General features: G+C 40.3%; 1 protein-coding gene across 1 annotated transcript in view; it reads right to left on the bottom strand.

Moving 5' to 3' along the window:
* The window catches only part of LOC131134457 (cGMP-dependent 3',5'-cyclic phosphodiesterase), a 201,588-nt gene that overhangs the window by 3,752 nt on the left and 174,027 nt on the right, over positions 1 to 23,809 (bottom strand). Inside the window, 21 exon segments of the mRNA XM_058079773.1 lie at positions 1,153 to 1,259; positions 1,347 to 1,385; positions 1,754 to 1,866; positions 3,061 to 3,160; positions 3,243 to 3,317; positions 4,604 to 4,651; positions 5,023 to 5,110; positions 5,192 to 5,314; positions 10,589 to 10,659; positions 10,725 to 10,847; positions 10,929 to 11,006; positions 14,561 to 14,673; positions 14,902 to 15,076; positions 16,328 to 16,409; positions 16,599 to 16,662; positions 18,332 to 18,371; positions 18,472 to 18,583; positions 19,878 to 20,008; positions 20,083 to 20,151; positions 21,463 to 21,504; positions 21,587 to 21,661. Of these exon segments, the coding sequence (XP_057935756.1) occupies positions 1,153 to 1,259; positions 1,347 to 1,385; positions 1,754 to 1,866; positions 3,061 to 3,160; positions 3,243 to 3,317; positions 4,604 to 4,651; positions 5,023 to 5,110; positions 5,192 to 5,314; positions 10,589 to 10,659; positions 10,725 to 10,847; positions 10,929 to 11,006; positions 14,561 to 14,673; positions 14,902 to 15,076; positions 16,328 to 16,409; positions 16,599 to 16,662; positions 18,332 to 18,371; positions 18,472 to 18,583; positions 19,878 to 20,008; positions 20,083 to 20,151; positions 21,463 to 21,504; positions 21,587 to 21,661 (1,868 nt within the window).

Here is a 23,809-nt window from a genome sequence, read left to right as displayed (position 1 = left end):
GCCCAACCAGCTGTGACTTGCCAACAACACAGCAGAGCATCAAGTTGATGTGGTGGATGTATTGGCAGATGGTGGCTTAGCAACATATCCAGCACAATCAGAGCGACATAAAAGCTTTCCGTCTGCCAGAATGAACGTCCTAAACAATGTTAGCACAATATCATCTCCTCTTCTGCCAAGCCTTGAGGAAAGCATCTGGATATTTGGGGGGAAATTTGGATATTTCACTCATCACCCATACTTTTCTTTACTTCATCACTGAATAAACTATAATATAGTTGTCCATCACCACTTTGTGTTTGGAACACATATTTGTCTATATGTGCTCTGTGATTGGCCGGCGACAAATCCAAGGTATGCTCTGCCTCTTAGGTAGGTTCTACTCTATTTGTATATGTCATATGTATATTGATGGAATACAATTCATGTCATCATATGAAACTCAAATACGATGACGTTTGTTTAATTTATTATATTAAATTATATTAAATTATATTAAATTATATTAAATTATATTACATTATATTACATTATATTACATTATATTACATTATATTAAATTATATTACATTATATTAAATACAATGTGCAATGAAGGTATGGATGTTTGATACAAGCCGAGTGGTTAGCACGCAGGCCACACAGTTAGGAGACCCGAGTTCAATTCCTGTGATTGGCTGGCGACCAGCCCAGGGTGTACCCCGCCTCTCACCCGAAGACAGCTGGGATAGGCTCCAGCATGTCCGCGACCCTTGTGAGAATAGCGGTACGGAAAATTGACGACTGGATAGACTACTATATATTGTTTGCTGTGGTCATGTGGTTAGCGCGCAGACCTCACAGCTAGGAGACCCGAGTTCAATTCCACCCTCGGCCATCTATGTGTGGCGTTTGCATATTCTCCCCGTGCATGCGTGGGTTTTCTCCGGGTACTCCGGTTTCCTCCCACATTCCAAAACATGCTAGGTTAATTGGCCACTCCAAATTGTCCATAGTTATGAATGTGAGTGTGAATGGTTGTTTGTCTATATGTGCCCTGTGATTGGCTGGCCACCAGTCCAGGGTGTTGCACCCTGGACTGCAGCACCCCCCGCGGCCCTCGTTAGGCTAAGTGATAGAAAATGAATGAATGAATGAATGATTGACACATACTTGTAAATGGGCATCGCAATGTGCTCCATGAAGCTGATCTGTAGTTCTGGGATGTAGGCCTTTTCCCTGTCCATCATCTCGCTGGGTCTGTTCCCCATGGCTTTTTCCTACACATTCAATAAAACATTAGCGTGTAAAGTACCAAACACTGTCAATACTCGCCTCATATGTTTAAATAATAAGCAAACACATACCAGGTCTCCTTGAGAGAAGAACTCTTTATAGATAAGCTCCTGCAGACAACACAGAGGGCAACATGAGTTATCAAATTTATGGCATAGTTTAATGTTTTATTAGTATTTTAATAATGTAGTACAAACAAAAGTCAATATTTGAGGTCTTTCTGAATCCAGGGTCAGGTTTAGTGTAGAAAAGAGGGCAAACAAAGATTAAAGCTAATCCTACACCATTCAAAGAAATACAGATGTCATCTGGATTGTGAGTATAATACTGTATTATAATATATGTATGTGTATTATAATACTGTATAACATCTAGCAGCCTTTCCAGGGAATGTTTCACTATAACCCTGGTGGTTCATGTCATTTTGATGTATTTCAAATATAAAATAGGTACTACTAATACTATACTGAGAACTGACAGCAATCTTGCGAGTGGTCTTCCAGCCCTTGGTTTGGTCTGACAGGTCACATGATGTCATCAACAGGCACAGCAGCATGGAGCGATGGGTTCTGCTTTTTGGATTATATCCGTCTGATGAGCACATGGAAATACACACACAATCATAACTGTGTTTAATGTACAGCATTTTAATGTTTAATGCAAAAATGCAAAAAAATATAGTAGTTTCCAAGTTGGGGATGCACGCAGGCCTCACAGCTAGGAGACCCGAGTTCAATTCCACCCTCGGGCATGTCTGTGTGGAGTTTGCATGTTGTTCCCGTGCATGTGTGGGTTTTCTCCCACATTCCAAAAACATGCTAGGTTAATTAGCGACTCTAAATTGTCCATAGGTATGAATGTGAGTGTGAATGGTTGTTTGTCTATATGTGCCCTGTGATTGGCTGGCCACCAGCCGAGGGTGTACCCCGCCTCTCATCCGAAGACAGCTGGGATAGGCTCCAGCATGTCCGCAACCCTTGTGAGGATAGCGGTAGAAAATGAATGAATCAATTAATAAATTTCATAAAGGGGGGCTGCACGACATGAGCGTGTAGCGCGCGGGCCTCACAGCTAGGTGACCCAAGTTTGATTCCATCCTCTGGCATCTCTGTATGGATTTTGCATGTTCTCCCCGTGTATGCGTGGGTTTTCTCCGGGTACTCCGGTTTCCTCCCACATTCCAAAAACATGCTAGGTTAATTAGCGACTCCAAATTGTCCATAGGTATGAATGCGAGTGTGAATGGTTGTTTGTCTATATGTGCCCTGTGATTGGCTGGCCACCAGTCCAGGGTGTACCGAAGACAGCTGGGATAGGCTCCAGCACGCCTGCGACCCTCAAGCGGTGAGGACGAGTGGTAGAAAATGAATGAATGAATAAAAAAGCATCAAAAAAGAGCATGCCTCAACTTTTGCATGATTGACAGGCACACCCAGTCAAGGTTTGTAATGTCCTTGAATTGCTTGACCAGCTCAAAATTGGCTCCACAGAAGCGACATTCAGTGTGCAATGATTATAATTGTTTGCATTGGCTTGTGACACATCAGTGGTCAGGAGGAAATAGCCAATTATATTATGTAAAATTACTCAAAATTTACACACATCAATGTATAACATTGAAATAGTGAAAATTCACCATTTATTATTAATTCACCATTGACATATTAGTTTGATAAGTAATTCCCACATAATGTTGTGATAACGGGGTGCTCAGTTAATTCCATAAAATAGACAACAATATAATAATAATAATAATAATAAAGATGTCACAGCTGTGATATTTACCATCAGACATTTTTTGTAAGTCCTTGAATATGCGAAGATGGTGAGCCAGGTCTGTTGCCAGAATGATGTCCCTCATCAAATCTAGCATACGCTGGTAATCCTAAAGGAAGCAGAACACAAATGAACTTAATTACGACTCCAAATATATTCTACATGGAAATGTCAAAGGTTAATTATGGAACCTTTCTGGAGAACTTCTCAAAAATGTTGCAGCCTTGAGTGTTTAGGATGGCGATGGCCTGAGCAAAATGATGTCTCTGGCAGAGTAGAGAAGGAAAGAAGACATGATTGTAAAACATTGCTTAATCACGGTGATATGAAATAAAAATAAATACTGCAGCCAATGTAGGTTTGATTTTAACCACTAGGTGTCGCATTGTACACACTGTACTTGTCTACTTCTGTTATTCAATTAATATTCCCTGAAATTAAAAAAAAGTGTATCTCAGGAAAAAGCCGAAAAAAAAGTTTAGCAGACTTTTTATTAAGTCAAAGAATAACACAAAGACATAACACAACTACAGTTGCTGTTGTAGTAAAACAATAACCATACTGTACTTCTTTACCATGTGTTATTGTTTCTTATGAATAGTGCTATTCCAATGGACTGCATGCAACTTACTTTAAATATTTTGAAACCAGAACCCAGATGATGTGCTATACATATCACTATGTTGACAGTTACTATGGTAACCATTATGTCATTGTATGGTCATATCACCTCGTACTTTGGTACATGACAAAAATAAAAATAAAAATAAAAATAAAAATAAAAATAAAAATAAAAATAAAAATAAAAATAAAAATAAAAATAAAAATAAAAATAAAAATAAAAATAAAAATAAAAATAAAAATAAAAATAAAAATAAAAATAAAAATAAAAATAAAAATAAAAATAAAAATAAAAATAAAAATAAAAATAAAAATAAAAATAAAAATAAAAATAAAAATAAAAATAAAAATAAAAATAAAAATAAAAATAAAAATAAAAATAAAAATAAAAATAAAAATAAAAATTCAATTATATTAGGAAAGCAGGAAGTGAACAAATGTAACAGTTACTGATTGTAAAAGTACCAGATAGAGGGGTAGGATTTAATAAGCTTTGCTTCTTCCTACTCCTTTTGGACATGTGGAACTGTGAACTGATTATGGGATGCACTCAATTGTAATCTGATGCATGTTCAAATGAAATAAAACCATTACCATTACCATTACCATTACCATTACCGTTACCGTTACCATTACCATTACCATTACCATTACCATTACCATTACCATTACCATTACCATTATTACATGTTTTTGTTGGGCCTAAAAATACTGGTGCTCGTGGCTGTCACTGAACACCAACAATTTTAATTCATGTTGTCGATCAGCTACACCATACATATAGTAAATATACGTTCAATAGACAGCATGGGGAGCTAAACTTTGCAAAATTACCATCATTAGCTGACAATAATGTGCATGTGTGTTACACGTTAGATTCCCAACATATTGTACTACGCATGCTGTGTGAACTAACTATGTGTGCATTTACCTCCATCACTGAGCCCTCTGAGCTGTAGAGAGCAGCCAGCACAGATTGCTGAAAATAGAGGCAGTCAACAAATGAAACGGTTCTTTCATCACGCATGTTGCATTGATTCAAAATACAACAAGATCCTTCATTTAAGATGACGCTTGAAATAGCGAGTGACGCCGGCGGGTTCCGTATGATCAGAGTGAAACAGACAAACATTCTTTCAATCAAAATGACATTGTGTGTTGTCATGGAGGTTGGGGGTACAATCCCACGGGATATCATTGACAAACACTTCATGTTTCCAATTCCTACTCTTCGCCTTAAGCGCAGATGCATTGGGAGGCAACGCTCTTATGAGTTCCTGTCATATTTCTACCCCACTGTGTGCTTCCGTACATTCCTTGCAATGTCTGACATACTGAAAAAGCTCTCACCGAGGCCACTTGGAAAGAATTGTTGGTGCCGCGGTGGTCCAGGTCATGGCACAGACAGGACACAAATAGAGCTAAAATCTCTATATCCCTTGAAGAGAGGAGTGATAATGAGATCGTTAGCAACGCAGGAATGAAGAAAAGGTATCAGGGTCAGGTGGTCTGGACTCACTCGAGGTAGTTGGACAGGCCAAGATTTTTGTAGAGCAGATAGCAGAAGTGGGAGACGGAGAACGCGTGCATCCAATTGTGGTAGGGTGGGTCTCTGTAGCCTTTCTTCACCATTAGACAAAACCTGTCACCAAGAAAGTCACATGATCATCCATCAGTGGACCTCTCCAGTGTGGTGAGAAAGGTAACATATACAATGGTAGAATGGGTACATTTTTTTGTAAACAAAGTGTGGGCACCCCGCACACGCAAAACTTTAAATTATTATTATTTATCTAAATAATGAGTACAAATTACTGTTTACGCTGTACATTGTTGTCATATTTGATGTCATCTATTTATTCTCCACATTGTTGTTGTTATTATTTTATTATTGTATAGTAATTCATAATGACATTTCGTTGGCAATTTCACTGCTGTGTTATTGTGCAATGACAATAAGGGAAGTCCATCTATATCCATCCATCCATCCATCCATCCATCCACATCCATCCATCCATCCATCCATCCATCCATCCATCCATCCATCCATCCATATCCATCAATCCATCCATCCATATCCATCCATCCATCTATATCCATCCATCCATCCACATCCATCAATCCATCCATCCATCCATATCCATCAATCCATCCATCCATATCCATCCATCCATCCATCCATCCATCCATATCATCCATATCCATCAATCCATCCATCCACATCCATCCATCCACATCCATCCATATCATCCACATCCATTAATCCATCCATCCATATCATCCATCCATCCATCCATCCATATCCATCCATCCATCCATATCCATCATCCATCCATCCATCCATCCATATCCATCATCCATCCATCCATCCATATCCATTCATATCCATCCATATCCATCCATCCATATCCATCATCCATCCATATCCATTCATATCCATCCATCCATCCATCTATATCCATCCATATCCATCCATATCCATCCATATCCATCCATATCCATCCATATCCATCCATCCATATCCATCCATATCCATCCATCCATATCCATCATCCATCTATATCCATTCATATCCATCCATCCATCTATATCCATCCATATCCATCCATCCATCCGCATCCATCCATCCATATCCATCCATATCCATCCATATCCATCCATATCCATCCATATCCATCCATCATCCATCTCATCCATATCATCCATATCATCTATCCATATCCATCCATCCGCATCCATCCATCCATATCCATCCATATCCATCCATATCCATCCATATCCATCCATATCATCCATCCATATCATCCATCCATCTATCCATCCATCCATCCATCCATATTCATCCATCCATCCGCATCCATCCATCCATATCCATCCATATCCATCCGCATCCATCCATCCATATCATCCATATCCATCCATATCCATCCATCCATATCATCCATCCATCCATATCCATATCCATCCGTCCATATCCACCCATCCATATCCATCCATCCATCCATATCCATCCATCCATATCCATCCATCCATCCATCCATCCATCCATCCATCCATCCATATCATCCATCCATCCATATCATCCATCCATCCATATCCATCCATATCCATCCATATCCATCCATCCATCCATCCATATCCATCCATCCATCCATCCCAGTCACATAAACATAATCCCTTCTTACAGTGCTCCTATTCCCAGTGTTGTAATAAAGCCATCATGCACACAGCCTATGATGTGGTGTATGAAGTCCATGAGTGAGCGCCAGACCTGTTGTATCCATCAATCCATCCATCCATATCCATCCATCCATCTATATCCATCCATCCATCCACATCCATCAATCCATCCATCCATCCATATCCATCAATCCATCCATCCATATCCATCCATCCATCCATCCATCCATCCATCCATATCATCCATATCCATCAATCCATCCATCCACATCCATCCATATCATCCACATCCATTAATCCATCCATCCATATCATCCATCCATCCATCCATCCATATCCATCCATCCATCCATATCATCCATATCCATCCATCCATCCATCCATATCCATCATCCATCCATCCATCCATATCCATTCATATCCATCCATATCCATCCATCCATATCCATCATCCATCCATATCCATTCATATCCATCCATCCATCCATCCATCTATATCCATCCATATCCATCCATATCCATCCATATCCATCCATATCCATCCATCCATATCCATCCATATCCATCCATCCATATCCATCATCCATCTATATCCATTCATATCCATCCATCCATCTATATCCATCCATATCCATCCATCCATCCGCATCCATCCATCCATATCCATCCATATCCATCCATATCCATCCATATCCATCCATATCCATCCATCATCCATCTCATCCATATCATCCATATCATCTATCCATATCCATCCATCCGCATCCATCCATCCATATCCATCCATATCCATCCATATCCATCCATATCCATCCATATCATCCATCCATATCATCCATATCATCCATCCATCTATCCATCCATCCATCCATCCATATTCATCCATCCATCCGCATCCATCCATCCATATCCATCCATATCCATCCGCATCCATCCATCCATATCATCCATATCCATCCATATCCATCCATCCATATCATCCATCCATCCATCCATATCCATATCCATCCGTCCATATCCACCCATCCATATCCATCCATCCATCCATATCCATCCATCCATATCCATCCATCCATCCATCCATCCATCCATCCATCCATATCATCCATCCATCCATATCATCCATCCATCCATATCCATCCATATCCATCCATCCATCCATCCATCCATATCCATCCATCCATCCATCCATCCCAGTCACATAAACATAATCCCTTCTTACAGTGCTCCTATTCCCAGTGTTGTAATAAAGCCATCATGCACACAGCCTATGATGTGGTGTATGAAGTCCATGAGTGAGCGCCAGACCTGTTGTATCCATCAATCCATCCATCCATATCCATCCATCCATCTATATCCATCCATCCATCCACATCCATCAATCCATCCATCCATCCATATCCATCAATCCATCCATCCATATCCATCCATCCATCCATCCATCCATCCATCCATCCATCCATATCATCCATATCCATCAATCCATCCATCCACATCCATCCATATCATCCACATCCATTAATCCATCCATCCATATCATCCATCCATCCATCCATCCATATCCATCCATCCATCCATATCATCCATATCCATCCATCCATCCATCCATATCCATCATCCATCCATCCATCCATATCCATTCATATCCATCCATATCCATCCATCCATATCCATCATCCATCCATATCCATTCATATCCATCCATCCATCCATCCATCTATATCCATCCATATCCATCCATATCCATCCATATCCATCCATCCATATCCATCCATATCCATCCATCCATATCCATCATCCATCTATATCCATTCATATCCATCCATCCATCTATATCCATCCATATCCATCCATCCATCCGCATCCATCCATCCATATCCATCCATATCCATCCATATCCATCCATATCCATCCATCATCCATCTCATCCATATCATCCATATCATCTATCCATATCCATCCATCCGCATCCATCCATCCATATCCATCCATATCCATCCATATCCATCCATATCCATCCATATCATCCATCCATATCATCCATCCATCTATCCATCCATCCATCCATCCATCCATATTCATCCATCCATCCGCATCCATCCATCCATATCCATCCATATCCATCCGCATCCATCCATCCATATCATCCATATCCATCCATATCCATCCATCCATATCATCCATCCATCCATATCCATATCCATCCGTCCATATCCACCCATCCATATCCATCCATCCATCCATATCCATCCATCCATATCCATCCATCCATCCATCCATCCATCCATATCATCCATCCATCCATATCATCCATCCATCCATATCCATCCATATCCATCCATCCATCCATCCATATCCATCCATCCATCCATCCCAGTCACATAAACATAATCCCTTCTTACAGTGCTCCTATTCCCAGTGTTGTAATAAAGCCATCATGCACACAGCCTATGATGTGGTGTATGAAGTCCATGAGTGAGCGCCAGACCTGTTGTATCCATCAATCCATCCATCCATATCCATCCATCCATCTATATCCATCCATCCATCCACATCCATCAATCCATCCATCCATCCATATCCATCAATCCATCCATCCATATCCATCCATCCATCCATCCATCCATCCATCCATCCATCCATATCATCCATATCCATCAATCCATCCATCCACATCCATCCATATCATCCACATCCATTAATCCATCCATCCATATCATCCATCCATCCATCCATCCATATCCATCCATCCATCCATATCATCCATATCCATCCATCCATCCATCCATATCCATCATCCATCCATCCATCCATATCCATTCATATCCATCCATATCCATCCATCCATATCCATCATCCATCCATATCCATTCATATCCATCCATCCATCCATCTATATCCATCCATATCCATCCATATCCATCCATATCCATCCATATCCATCCATATCCATCCATATCCATCCATCCATATCCATCATCCATCTATATCCATTCATATCCATCCATCCATCTATATCCATCCATATCCATCCATCCATCCGCATCCATCCATCCATATCCATCCATATCCATCCATATCCATCCATATCCATCCATATCCATCCATATCCATCCATCATCCATCTCATCCATATCATCCATATCATCTATCCATATCCATCCATCCGCATCCATCCATCCATATCCATCCATATCCATCCATATCCATCCATATCCATCCATATCCATCCATATCATCCATCCATATCATCCATCCATCTATCCATCCATCCATCCATCCATATTCATCCATCCATCCGCATCCATCCATCCATATCCATCCATATCCATCCGCATCCATCCATCCATATCATCCATATCCATCCATATCCATCCATCCATATCATCCATCCATCCATATCCATATCCATCCGTCCATATCCACCCATCCATATCCATCCATCCATCCATATCCATCCATCCATATCCATCCATCCATCCATCCATCCATCCATCCATCCATATCATCCATCCATCCATATCATCCATCCATCCATATCCATCCATATCCATCCATCCATCCATCCATATCCATCCATCCATCCATCCCAGTCACATAAACATAATCCCTTCTTACAGTGCTCCTATTCCCAGTGTTGTAATAAAGCCATCATGCACACAGCCTATGATGTGGTGAAACCATCATGCACACAGCCTATGATGTGGTGTATGAAGTCCATGAGTGAGCGCCAGACCTGGCGAGCGTCTGCCGGTCGATCTTGTACATGTTGATGAAACCCATATCTTCAAACATGCTCAGGACGCACTGCAGACAGATACGGAAAAATCAATTCCTGTGCCTTATCATCTCTCCATTCTTCTCCAGCTCACCATGGGCGTGGTGTCGTCAGGCAGTGAACGCGGCGTGTAAGTGAACTCGGCGAAACACGGATGGATCTCCTTAACGGGTTCAATCCCGACGACTAGCAGCTTAGAGACCTCTTCTTCTGAAACCTGCGGGCATAGACACATCATGTGATGTTGTGTAAAGAGCATCATCGCCAGGTTGAGCGGGGTTCGTAAAACTCAGTTTACCTTCATGTGGTACTTCATCATTTCATTAGCCAGGTGGGACCTGAACTGAGCTTCATGGACTCGCTTGTAGAGCAAAGACTACAGACACAACAAAACATTATTGACTTTCATTTTCAAAGACAGCATTACACTTTCTTTTATTGGCTATTGTTTTAGCCTATTTCTCTCATTCCTTCCATTTTAAAGATTCTCATGTGGACTCTAAATGTCTTTGACTTCCTGCAATCTCACAATATTGATTTTATAATATCATCTCCAGACAATCGCAGAGAGGTAACAGCGGTCCCAAACATTTCTTATTGACACCCCACTGAATTTTTTTTTTCCCATTGTTGAGTTCACACTTCATTCCCTTCAAAGGCAAAAGTCATAATAAACATGGATGCACAAGTCTTGCAGCTACTGAGAAAAGGAAATGACCTCCTAAAGTGCATGCTAACTATTGATAAATAATACAAGTGGCCACGTTGAAATGATAATTTAGCTGCTCAAATCAAAAATATTCTCAAAAAACTATCAAACACCTTCAGTCTGGGGGGGTTGAGAGTTGTTTAATATAACCGTGAAAAGGAAATGTTGCATTGAAAATCAACACAAATGCATTTTTGCAATATTTAAAGTACTATCATTATTAGTACTTAATCAAGTATTTACATATTTAGTGAAAAGTACATAAAAACATTTGCATTGTAGTGTAAAAATAACATTTTCTGTCGCTCCGGAATATAAGTCGCACAAGGCCAAAAATGCATAATTAGGTAGAAAAAAAACATACATAAGTCGCACTGGAGTATAAGTCGCACAAGGCCAAAAACGGATAATTAGGTAGAAAAAACATAAATAAGTCGCACTTTTTGCGGGTAATTTATTTTGCAAACTACTTGACCAAAACAGACATTACGTCCTCTTGGAAGGCAAGTTCTAACATTAATAACATAATAGAGAAGAGGCTGAATAGGTGTAAGATATGCTAACACAATGGTTATTCAGCTACACAAAAAATAAACATGAACAGAAAAGGTGTCCAGTGTTTATGTAACATAAACAGTTTTTTTCCATTTATAAGTCGCTCTGGAGTATAAGTCGCAGGAACAGACAACCTATGAAAAAAAGTGCCAAAGGCCAAAAATGCATAATTAGGTAGAAAAAAACAAGTTGCATATTTTGCGGGTAATTTATTTTACTACTACTTGACCAAAACAGACATTATGTCATCCTGGAAGGTCAAGATGACGGGGGCGTTTGTGTTCTGTCGTTCTCAGTTGTCTTTGTAAGTTAACGTCAACATTTGGCCCGCGGGCCGTGATTTTGAGACCCCCGCCTTGATATGAAAGTTTAATTTGTTAATTTGTTTCATTTGTTTTTTGATTTGCTTATTTATTTTTCCATCTTATTTTGTGTCAAAAAATAAAAATTAACATTAAACATTTATTTAATAATTTAATAATAAAAAATAATTTATCATAATTTATAACAATTTATAATAATTTAATGTTTTATCAGAGCTTTTCCCAAGAACCAAAGCACTGAAAAAGTGGAGGGTATAGCAGAAGCATTGAAGACTATTATATTATTAAGAAGTAGGAGATATCGGTGTGAAAGTCCACAGTGCCCACTTGTGGTTGTCTGTGAAATTATATATATATTTTCATTTATAAGTCGCTCTGGAGTATAAGTCGCAGGAACAGCCAACCTATGAAAAAAGTGCGACTTATAGTCCGGAAAATACGGTGTATATATATAAAATTTCACAGACAGCCACAAGAGGGCACTCTTGCCTTCCAAGATGGCGTAATGTTTGTTTTGATCAAGTAGTTTGTAAAATAAATTACCCACAAAAAATGTGACTTATACTCCAGTACGACTTATGTATGTTTTTTTCTACCTAATTATGCATTTTTGGCCTTGTGCAATTTATACTTTGGAGTGACTAGAAAATACGGTAATTACTGTTCCATCTTTTCTCTGAAGAGCTCTTAGGGCCTCACACAAGCACAGACCTCCTCATTACCACAAACATTTGTCTTCTTCTTTTCTTCTTCTTTTTCTAATCTTTGCCAACTGCATGATATTATTGTCTTTAACGGACGGTCCCCACGATGCCTCACAATGCAGTCCAACATAAAAGCTGCTCGCTTACATGACGTACCGGAGAAATTTCTCAAATTTCCCTGGAGGCTTTTCTCCACTCTCCTCTGTCTCGGCTCAGCATTTTGCTTCTTCTGAGCTGACCTTTTTTTTTTTTTGCCAGACAATATTAATATTCTCAGGGGTGTTAAGTACAGGTTCACAGCCAAGAACAAAACCATTATTTCCTGAAAAAAAGCTAAATCCACAAATTAGAGAGTAGTAAAATGAAATATACCGTATTTTCTGGACTATAAGTCGCACTTTTTTTGATAGGTTGGCTGTTCCTGCGACTTATAATCCAGAGCGACTTATAAATGAAAATATATATAATTTCACACACAGCCACAAGAGGGCACTGTGGATTTTCACACCGATATCCCCTACTTCTTAACAATTCAATATTTAAACCAGGGGTCTCAAACTCAATTTACCTGGGGGCCACTAGAGCTAGGGTCTGGGTGAAGCTGGGCCGCATCAGGTTAAAATAAAAAAAATAATAAATATATATATATATAGAAATAAAAATATAATAAAAATATTAATACATATTAATTATATTAAATATTAATACATATATATATAATATAACATAATAGTCTTCAATGCTTCTGCTATACCCTCCACTTTTTCAGTGCTTTGGTTCTTTGGAAAAGCTCTGATAAAACATTCAATTATGATAAATTATGATAAATTTATTTTTATTTATTATTAAATTATTAAATAAATGTTTAATGTTAATTTTTATTTTTCGACACAAAATAAGATGGAAAAATAAATAAGCAAATCAAAAAACAAATGAAACAAATTAACACATTAATTTTTATTCATTATTAAATTATGAAATAAATGATTAATGTTAATTTTTATTTTGCAACACAAAATAAGATGGAAAAATAAATAAGCAAATCAGAAAACAAATGAAACAAATTAACAAATTAAACTTTCATATCAAGGCGAGGGCCTCAAAATAGCGTCCCGCGGGCCGCATTTGGCCCGTGGGCCGTGAGTTTGAGACCCCTGATTTAAACAGTCGACGTTAGCTTACAAAGACAACTGAATACTCCAGTGCGACTTATGTATGTTTTTTTTTGTACTTAATTATGCATTTTTGGCCTTGTGCAACTTATAAAAGAAAATATATATAATTTCACAGACAGCCACAAGAGGGCACTGTGGACTTTCACACCGATATCTCCTACTTCTTAAAAATTCAATATTTAAACAGTAGACGTTAGCTTACAAAGACAACAACAGAACACAAATGCCCGCATCATCTTACCTTCCAGGATGAAGTAATGTATTTTTTGGTCAAGTAGTAGTAAAATAAATTACTCACAAAAAATGCGATTTATACTTCAGTGCAACTTATGTATGTTTTTTTGTACTTAATTATGCATTTTTGGCCTTGTGCGACTTATACTCAGGAGCGACTTATAGTCCAGAAAATACAGTATGTATATAGATATGTATGTAAATACACGCATGTGTAAGAAGAGACTTACATGTGCAATGCTTATTCCACAGTAGATGGAAAACGCTGTGGCAAGGTCCTCGTCAAAGCGGTTGAACCATGGTCCATTCATCTTATTCACCAACTCAGCAACACCGATCACCTCTGCAAAATCATCAATGTATTTATCACACAGGGCTCCACGTTCCATGGGGGGGGGGGGGGGGGGGGGGGGGCATTTGGAGGCAAGGGGGTGCGTTCTCGCCGAATGCATGGCTGCCACGAGGCACATAGAACCAAGTTCAGCCCAAAAGAGAGCTCAATAATCAGACATTGCATCCATCATTTCCTTGTTGCTTCCTTGCTTGTTTGCCCCGACGTGTTCAATCTTACCGTTGTTCTCATCTTTGATGGGGAAGCAGAGGATGTTACGAGTCTTGAATCCAGTGCTGTCATCCACGCCGCGGTAGAAAAGAGGATGCGAGTAGGCGTCCTTAATGTTTAGGATTTGGCCCGTGGTTGCCACATGACCTGCAATACCCTGATCTGCTGGGATACGGAACTCCTTCTGCACACACACACACACACACATACACACATATATATCAAACCGTGCACTAGCTCCGACATGTCTCACACCATCGGAATGATCTTATTTTATCTTTGACGTGATCCGTGTTGGTCTAGTGACTACAGCAGGTGGTCTAAGTGTGACGGTTCATCATGGCGTCATGGATGAGTGGTTAGAAATGTGGCTGGTGACCATAAGGTCTCACTATTGCCATATTAATGCATGACATGATAGTAGGAAGGAGAAACCATGGACTTGGATAAGCAACAAGGTCATACCAGCAAACATTTAGACTAGAAATGGCACAAAATTTACCCATTCATCCGCTTATCCTCATGAGGGTACGGGCATGCTGGAGCCTATCCCAGCTGAGAGGTGGGGTACACCCTGGACTGGTGGCCAGCCAATCACAGGGCACATATAGACAAACAACCATTCACACTCACATTCATACCTATGGACAATTTGGAGTCGCCAATTAACCTAGCATGTTTTTGGAATGTGGGAGGAAACCGGAGCCAATCATTATTAATTTTTAATTAAAAAAAGGTATAAAGGTAACGATATAGAAGCACATACGTACTAAATACGCTTTTTTAACATGATTAGAGCCCTCCATACATAAAACAACACCCCTACAGTCACATTTACACTCCTATTACCCAATATAGTAGTAAAATAACAATGACCATTCCAAAAACATGCTAGGTTAATTGGCGACTCCAAATTGTCCATAGGTATGAATGTGAGTGTGAATGGTTGTTTGTCTATATGTGCCCTGTGATTGGCTGGCGACCAGTCCAGGGTGTACCCCGCCTCTCGTCTGAAGACAGCTGGGATAGGCTCCAGCATGTCCGTGACCCTTGTGAGGATAGCGGTACAGAAAATTGACTATATATTGTTAGATGGATTTAGCACATGTTTAAAATTTGGCTGCACGGTGGTCGTGTGGTTAGCACACAGACCTCACAGCTAGGAGACCCGGGTTCAATTCCCCCCTCGGCCATCTCTGTGGGGATTTTGCATGTTCTCCCCGTTCTCCCCGAATTTGGCAACTCCAAATTGTCCATAGGTATGAATGTGAGTGTGAATGGTTGTTTGTCTATATGTGCCCTGTTATTGGCTGGCCACCAGTCCAGGGTGTACCCCGCCTCTCGTATGAAGACAGCTGGGATAGGCTCCAGCACTCCCGTGACCCTCGTGAGGAAAAAGCGGTAGAAAATGAATGAATGCTTCAAAATACTGTACCTCTTCATCGCTAACGACACCGCCATCAAACACCTTGGCCACCAACTCATGGCTGTGGCGATCCAGCAGGAACACAGAACAGCTAGAGAAAGAGAAAGAGAAAAAGAGAGAGTCAGAAAACGGCACCCAGCAGGGTGCAAAGCAGCCATATTCTATTTTACTTCAGGTCATTTTTTAAGAACAAACTGCCAAGATATTATTCTGCAAGCAGAGATAAAGACATTCACGCTGTTCTCACACACGATGACGTATCGCTTTAAAGACCGCTTACATCTCTGCACCGCTGAGATTTCTGGCCTCCACTATAATTTCCTGCAAGAGCACCGACACATCGTCTGAAAGAATAGGACAAAGAGGTGATGGAGGGAAATACAAATTAAACAGAAGGGAAATGACAGTAATCACAGACCAAAGATAAACAAGACAAGATAGAAGCACGGGGGAACCGTGGATCAGCCGTACAGCTGATAAGATCAATTGCTAACGATGCTTTGAGCAATAGGCTGCCATTTGCTTCACACGTGGATCAATTCTGTCTGTAGCCGCAATCACGATGGCTCAGCAAAGACTAATTGGACTGATTGTACTTACTGTTTAAAAGACACTTGAAATGTCTGAAAGCTCCACTTTTAATGCCCCGTTTGAGTTTATGGCTCCAGGTGTAATCACCTTTAGAGTCTGTAATATTTTCTTCCATTACGAGCGCCGTTTGAGTCATTAGCGATCACCTGTGCAGGATATTAACTTTACATGTGCAGTTAAGAGTCGGACGGCTCATTAGGCAACGTAGGCAGATGCTAAGAGCACCGTGGCCTCCAGGGGGGGCCAGAAAATCAGTTAGTTCGTTCATTCATTCATTCATTCATTCATTCATTCATTCATTCATTCATTCATACATTCATTCATACATACATACATACATACATACATACATACATTCATTCATACATACATACATACATACATTCATTCATTCATTCATACATTCATTTCATACAGTCATTCATACATTCATTCATTCATACATTCATTCATACATACATACATACATTAATTCATTCATTCAGTCATACAGTCATTCATTCATTCATTCATTCATACATTCATTCATACATACATACATACATACATTCATTCATTCATACAGTCATTCATTCATTCATTCATTCATACATACATACATTCATTCATTCATTCATTCATTCATTCATTCATTCATTCATTCATTCATTCATTCATACAGTCATTCATTCATACATTCATTCATACATTCATTCATTCATACATTCATTCATTCATTCATTCATACATTCATTCATACATTCATTCATTTTCTACCACTTTTCCTCACGAGGGTCGCGGCGGGTGCTGGAGCCTATCCCAGCTGTCTTCAGGCGAGAGGCGGGGTACACCCTGGACTGGTGGCCAGCCAATCACAGGGCACATATAGCCAAACAACCATTCACACTCACATTCATACCTATGGACAATTTGGAGTCGCCAATTAACCTAGCATGTTTTTGGAATGTGGGAGGAAACCGGAGTACCCGGAGAAACAGACTTCATTGCTTCTTGTAGAGTGCTGTATCATTCCATCTGTTGTTTTCTGAAATCCGCAGTATTTGTGCTTTTATTGTCAATTTATTAGTGTAACATTTACATATCATTTTCTGGATTGCATGTGTCTAATCTTGTGCATTAAAAAAACAAGAACTTGAGACTGTGTCTGAACAGGTGACCAACCCAAACATCAGTTTCTTCTTGTTAAACCCTACCTTGAAGTTTTTAGACATGCTTTTAGTTTGTGTGTGTCTAGTCTTAGTGCATTAAAAAAACAACTTGGACTTGGACAATGCTGTAATTTATATTGTATTTAAGCTTTTTTTGTATTTATTAACCATGTAAATTGTGTTACAAATGTCGTTCACAATGTCGTTCATTTTCTTTTGTAAGAAAGGGGTCGGTTCTGTGTGCAAATCACTAAAAAGTGTGAGACAGACATACCCAAGTGTGTGAAGAGGTTCTTGGCCACTTGCAAAAGCGCCTACAAAGTAAGAAGACATTTTTTTTTTTTTAGATGAGACCCTCATGTATATTAATATATGCATACAAAAGATGTGCGTTTATGTGTGTGTGTGCAGTACCTGGCACTCCACTTTCAGTTTCTGCTCCTTCTGGAAGGCCAGAGTTGAAGTGAGGACCGTTGAAGTGTAGCAGAAACAGTGCTGGATGGCATGCTCATCAACCTCTGTGTGTCTGTGGACGGTGGGGAAAAATGAAACGCTCATTTGTACGTTTTATTGCACAACACAATAAAAGCAATGATGCACATATTTTGTATACCGTTGAAGATGCTGAATTTATTTAACAGCGGTGATATCACCTGCAGTTACCGCTTCTTGTCTACAGAGGGCACTGGCACATTATCAGGTGAATATAAAATGCAAAGGCCGACTGCAGGGCTTTCTTGCCCTCGGCTTTGCCTCATGGGAATCCTGTAAAGGAGCCAGGAATCATATCCAGTCGAGGACAGGCCTTAGAATAAGTTAAAGGAAGTTCACTCCCACAATAGACACACAACCTCTGCTAGTGACGTGCAATGGAACCCTAAACAAGCCAAGTACATTCATTCATTCATTTTCTACCGCTTATCCTCACAAGGGTGGCGGGGGGTGCTGGAGCCTATCCCAGCTGCCTTTGGACAAGAGGCGGGGTACACACCAATCACAGAGCACATATAGACAAACAATCATTCACACTCACATTCATACCTATGGGCAATTTGCATGTTTTTGGAATGTGGGAGGAAACCGGAGTACCTGGAGAAAACCCACGCATGCACGGGGAGAACATGCAAACTCCACACAGAGATGGCAGAGGGTGGGATTGAACTCGGGTCTCTTAGCTGTGAGGTCTGCACGCTAACCACTCGACAGCCGTGCAACCAAGCCAAGTTCAATTCGTACAAAAGGTAATTCAAAGTGTTTGACAAAAAAGGGGAGAATCACTGGTAATAATCATTCATTCATTTTCTACCGCTTTTCCTCACAAGGGTCGCGGGGTGTGCTGGAACCTATCCCAGCAGTCTTCAGGCGAGAGGCGGGGTACACCCTGGACTGGTGGCCAGCCAATCACAGGGCACATATAGACAAACAACCATTCACACTCACATTCATACCTATGGACAATTTGGAGTGGCTAATTAACCTAGCATGTTTTTGGAATGTGGGAGGAAACCGGAGTACCCGGAGAAAACCCACGCATGCACGGGGAGAACATGCAAACTCCACATAGATATGGCAGAGGGTGGGATTGAACTCGGGTCTCTTAGCTGTGAGGTCTGCGCGCTAACCACTCGACAGCCGTGCAACCAAGCCAAGTTCAATTCGTACAAAAGGTAATTCAAATTGTTTGACAAAAGGGGAGAATCTATGAAATCTATGAACCTATGAAAAAAAGTGTGACTTATAGTCCGGAAAATACAGTAGTTGTGGTCACGCCCCCTGCACATAACCCCTATATAATTCATTATAATATAAAGTAAACGTACCTCTGTCCGCCCTGCTTATTGAAGGCGCATGCGAGCGCCACCACTTGGCCCGTGGCCCTGCTTGCTACCGGGACGCACAGCATGGAGGAGATCTCACATCCCAACATACTGGACAGCTGCCTGCGCTCCTCCTGACAGGCCAACAGATCGGATCAGCGTGCACACAGAAAGGACATGAAATCCGCTACAAAGAGATTCTTCTTACAGCACTGATGTCTTGGAGAGTAATGGACTTCTTCTTTTCCACAACCTGACCAAAACGTCCAAACATCAGCTGCAAAAAAAATGATAGACAAGGTAAGTAAAAAGAGAAGCACCCTGCGGAGATTTTGAGGTAAATATGAAAAGTATAGTTATTTAAAGTTCAGCAATGACTATGTGGTGTGTTTTTCTTGTGAAGCTGGAATGAGACAAAATTCCCACACTCAAGTTAATAGGCATCAGGGGCCTTTAGCATTTAGCGTTCGTTCCATTGCTTAAAGGGATTATTCGCAACTGGCACAAAATTAATTTTTTTAAACCAAAAAAATGGAAGCAAACACCACCGGCTAGCATGTATTATCATTAGTTTTTTAAAAGAACTGATTGAAAAAATATCTACATTTTTTGCAATTATAAATTAAATTGAATAAATTGTCATTCAGCCAAAATAAGGTGACTGGCATGCATGGATGGCTGTCACTCATCACTGTCTCGTACACACGCACATGTCCGTCGCCTGTACACATACAGAAAATCAGTCTCAGAGAAGTAAACATTAATTTGCTACGATAAAAAAAACGTTGCCAATTCGCTATAATTAAGGATAGGATAAAGTGTAAAAAGCGTAAAGTCGCACACACCAAATTGTCGGGAAATTATGATAACATACACGTGATCAAACTTACTTAAAGGGGCCATATTATGCTCATTTTTCGACCCTTTGTATTGAATTGTGGACTCCTATAGAGCAGCTACACACAATAACCAGCACAGAAAACCTTTTAGATTTTGCAGAATCTGCACCTATTCCAGCTATATTTCCTTGCATTAATGCTTCCTGCTAAAACGGTCTGTTTAAATTGACTCCGCCCATTTTGCTGTGATTGGTCACATGCCCAAAGTACTTCCTATGAACCATGTAAGGAAGTCCATCCCTCTGTGATGTCACAAAAGCATGATTTTACCACGCCTTTTTAAACCGAGCGTTTTGAGCCATTCCAAACTTCTTTCCGGGCTCACTCACAATCGGAAAATTTGGTATTGTTTAATACAAGACAACATTCTTACTACATTTATAAGTGGAAAAAAACATAATAAGAATGAGACTTTAAAACATCACGTTAGTGTCCACTTCAGGAATTCACTATTTTCTGACTCTGCACTTGTTTGCATTGTCCGAAATTTCCCCTCTAGGCAGCTATGTAACTATTACAAACACTACTTTTTAGACATAGTTAATATTTTTTAAAAAACTCATCCAGGTACTTCCTTAATAATTCAAAAAACCCAGAGGTACAGAACATACACAGCATCCAATTTGATTATCTGATGTACTAAAGACTGCGATGGTATCCATATTTGACACACAAGCCAAAAGCCTCACCGGGAAACTGATCTCCTCCTCCAGGACTTTGTCTCCAACGACCTAAAAGTCAGAGTTGTCAAAGGATGGTGGTGTTAAGTCATCACAAATACGCAGATATTCATTTTGGAGATTATGAAAGTACCTGGCAGAAAAGCTGGTGGTTGTCCTCAGACACTAAAAGCAGACAACAACACTGCGACTGAGTCTGTTGCTGCAGCTGTGTTGATAAAAAACACACACAAAAGAAAACAGATGAGATTTATCTGGTGTATAGGCTTCAAAGTATATACTTTGCAAAAATGTTGACTTTTCCTAATTGCAATTTGGTTAGTTGTGTAGCAAGTAAATAAAAATGTAAATGTAAATCTCATATATACGCTGAGGAGTCATATTAAGTACAATAAAGAACAATTACGGAACAGCTACCTTTATGATGCAGTATAGATGCACACCACTGCAAAAAAATATGTTAAAAACTCTTAAACAGTGTCAAGCAGAATACTATGCTTTTTAAGTCAAATTTTATACAGCTCTTTTATAGGATTTCAACAAATGACGAAGGTTAAAAGCAGCTTCAATGGCACTACGACAGTGGAACCTTGGTTAGCGTCGCCTTTAACCCATTCAAGACTCAAACCAAAACATACTCTAACCCAATCAGTTTTTTGCACAAGAAATAACACAAAAAATGTGAACACAAAATACTTTTTTTTATTGGTGTAGGGCTGCACGGTGGTCATGTGGTTAGCGCGCAGACCTCGCAGCTATGAGACCCGAGTTCAATTCCACCTTCGGCCATCTCTGTGTGGAGTTTGCATGTTCTCCCCGTGCATGCTTGGGTTTTCTCCGGGTACTCCGGTTTCCTCCCACATTCCAAAAACATGCTAGGTTAATTAGCGACTCCAAATTGTCCATAGGTATGAATGTGAGTGTGAATGATTGTTTGTCTATATGTGCCCTGATTGGCTGACAACCAGTCCAGGGTGTACCCCGCCTCTGGCCCGAGGACAGCTGGGATAGGCTCCAGCACCCCCCGGTAGAAAATGAATGAATGAATGAATGTATTGGTGTACACAGTTATGTATCCCGGCCGGCACGGCGGTCGAGTAGTTAGCACGCAGACCTCACAGCTAGTAGACCAGGGTTCAATTCCACCCTCGGCTATCTCTGTGTGGAGTTTGCATGTTTTCCCCGTGCATGCGTGGGTTTTCTCCGGGTACTCCGGTTTCCGCCCACATTCCAAAAACATGCTAGGTTAATTAGCGACTCCAAATTGTCCATAGGTATGAATGTGAGTGTGAATGGTTGTTTGTCTATATGTGCCCTGTGATTGGCTGGCCACCAGTCTAGGGATAGGCTCCAGCACCCCCGGTAGAAAATGAATGAATGAATGTATCTTGTATCTTCCCGTCCAAAACCTGCCGATATCTTGAGATTGACTGCTCCTCAGATTTTGGATCAACATTTGCAATAAAAGTGACCATAGATTACATTCAGTTACAACTCAAGCTCACAAGCTAAATGCTAAGCCCTATGTTATGCCTCACACATGTATTCACTGTTTATAATCATTTAAATACCAAATACATACATGAAATAATTTCATCAAGCAGATTAGCAGCAATAGCAGAGAAAAAAATGTATTTTACATGTAGGCGTGCCATGTAGTAGCCATGTACATGTAACAAATACACATATGTGTTCACACACTGGCACACAATCATAAAAGCAGTGCTCCCTCACACATTTCTCTCCTATAATCCACAGTGCTGGCTGCAGGACAAGAATAAACGGCAGCCACAGCCAACGCACTGATCCTCCAGTCACACAACATGCACACACCATGTACAAACAGGTACACAACTGTGACATACACAAACACACACACAAAGCATCTTGCTGCACACGCGTGTAATAAGGCTATCCACTCCATTTTCCCAAATACCTTTAATCCCATAAGAGTCGCCCCGAGCTCCAGCCACCAAAATGATGATTCTTTGGAAGCAACAATCATCTACTGCTGCTTCTCCCCCCCTCCCCCCCCCGACAAACTCCCAAATGTAACAATAACCTAGAAAAACAAACCTTGGGGTGTTCAACCACCTCCGACCTTCCACCAGGCTGCAACAATGTAACATGAAAAGGTGGCGTTTTCCCACACTTCATTTTCACGCATGACACTTTCTCTGGCCTGTACTTAATTTTTTGGGCCTCCTGCAGTCAAGGGACCATGGGACCTTTCCCTTTTATGCAACCCTCCGGGCCAAAAGCACAGTCCTGGATAATCGTATCATAGTCAGCAGCATCAAACCCTGATCAAAAATAATCGAATAATGGAGAATCCGGCATCGAACTGCTTTATTCA

This window comes from Doryrhamphus excisus, chromosome 8 (assembly GCF_030265055.1).
Source record: "Doryrhamphus excisus isolate RoL2022-K1 chromosome 8, RoL_Dexc_1.0, whole genome shotgun sequence".
NCBI classification, from domain to species: Eukaryota; Metazoa; Chordata; class Actinopteri; order Syngnathiformes; family Syngnathidae; genus Doryrhamphus; species Doryrhamphus excisus.
Note: the sequence above shows the minus strand (reverse complement) of the source record. Positions and strands in the feature narration are given on the sequence as shown.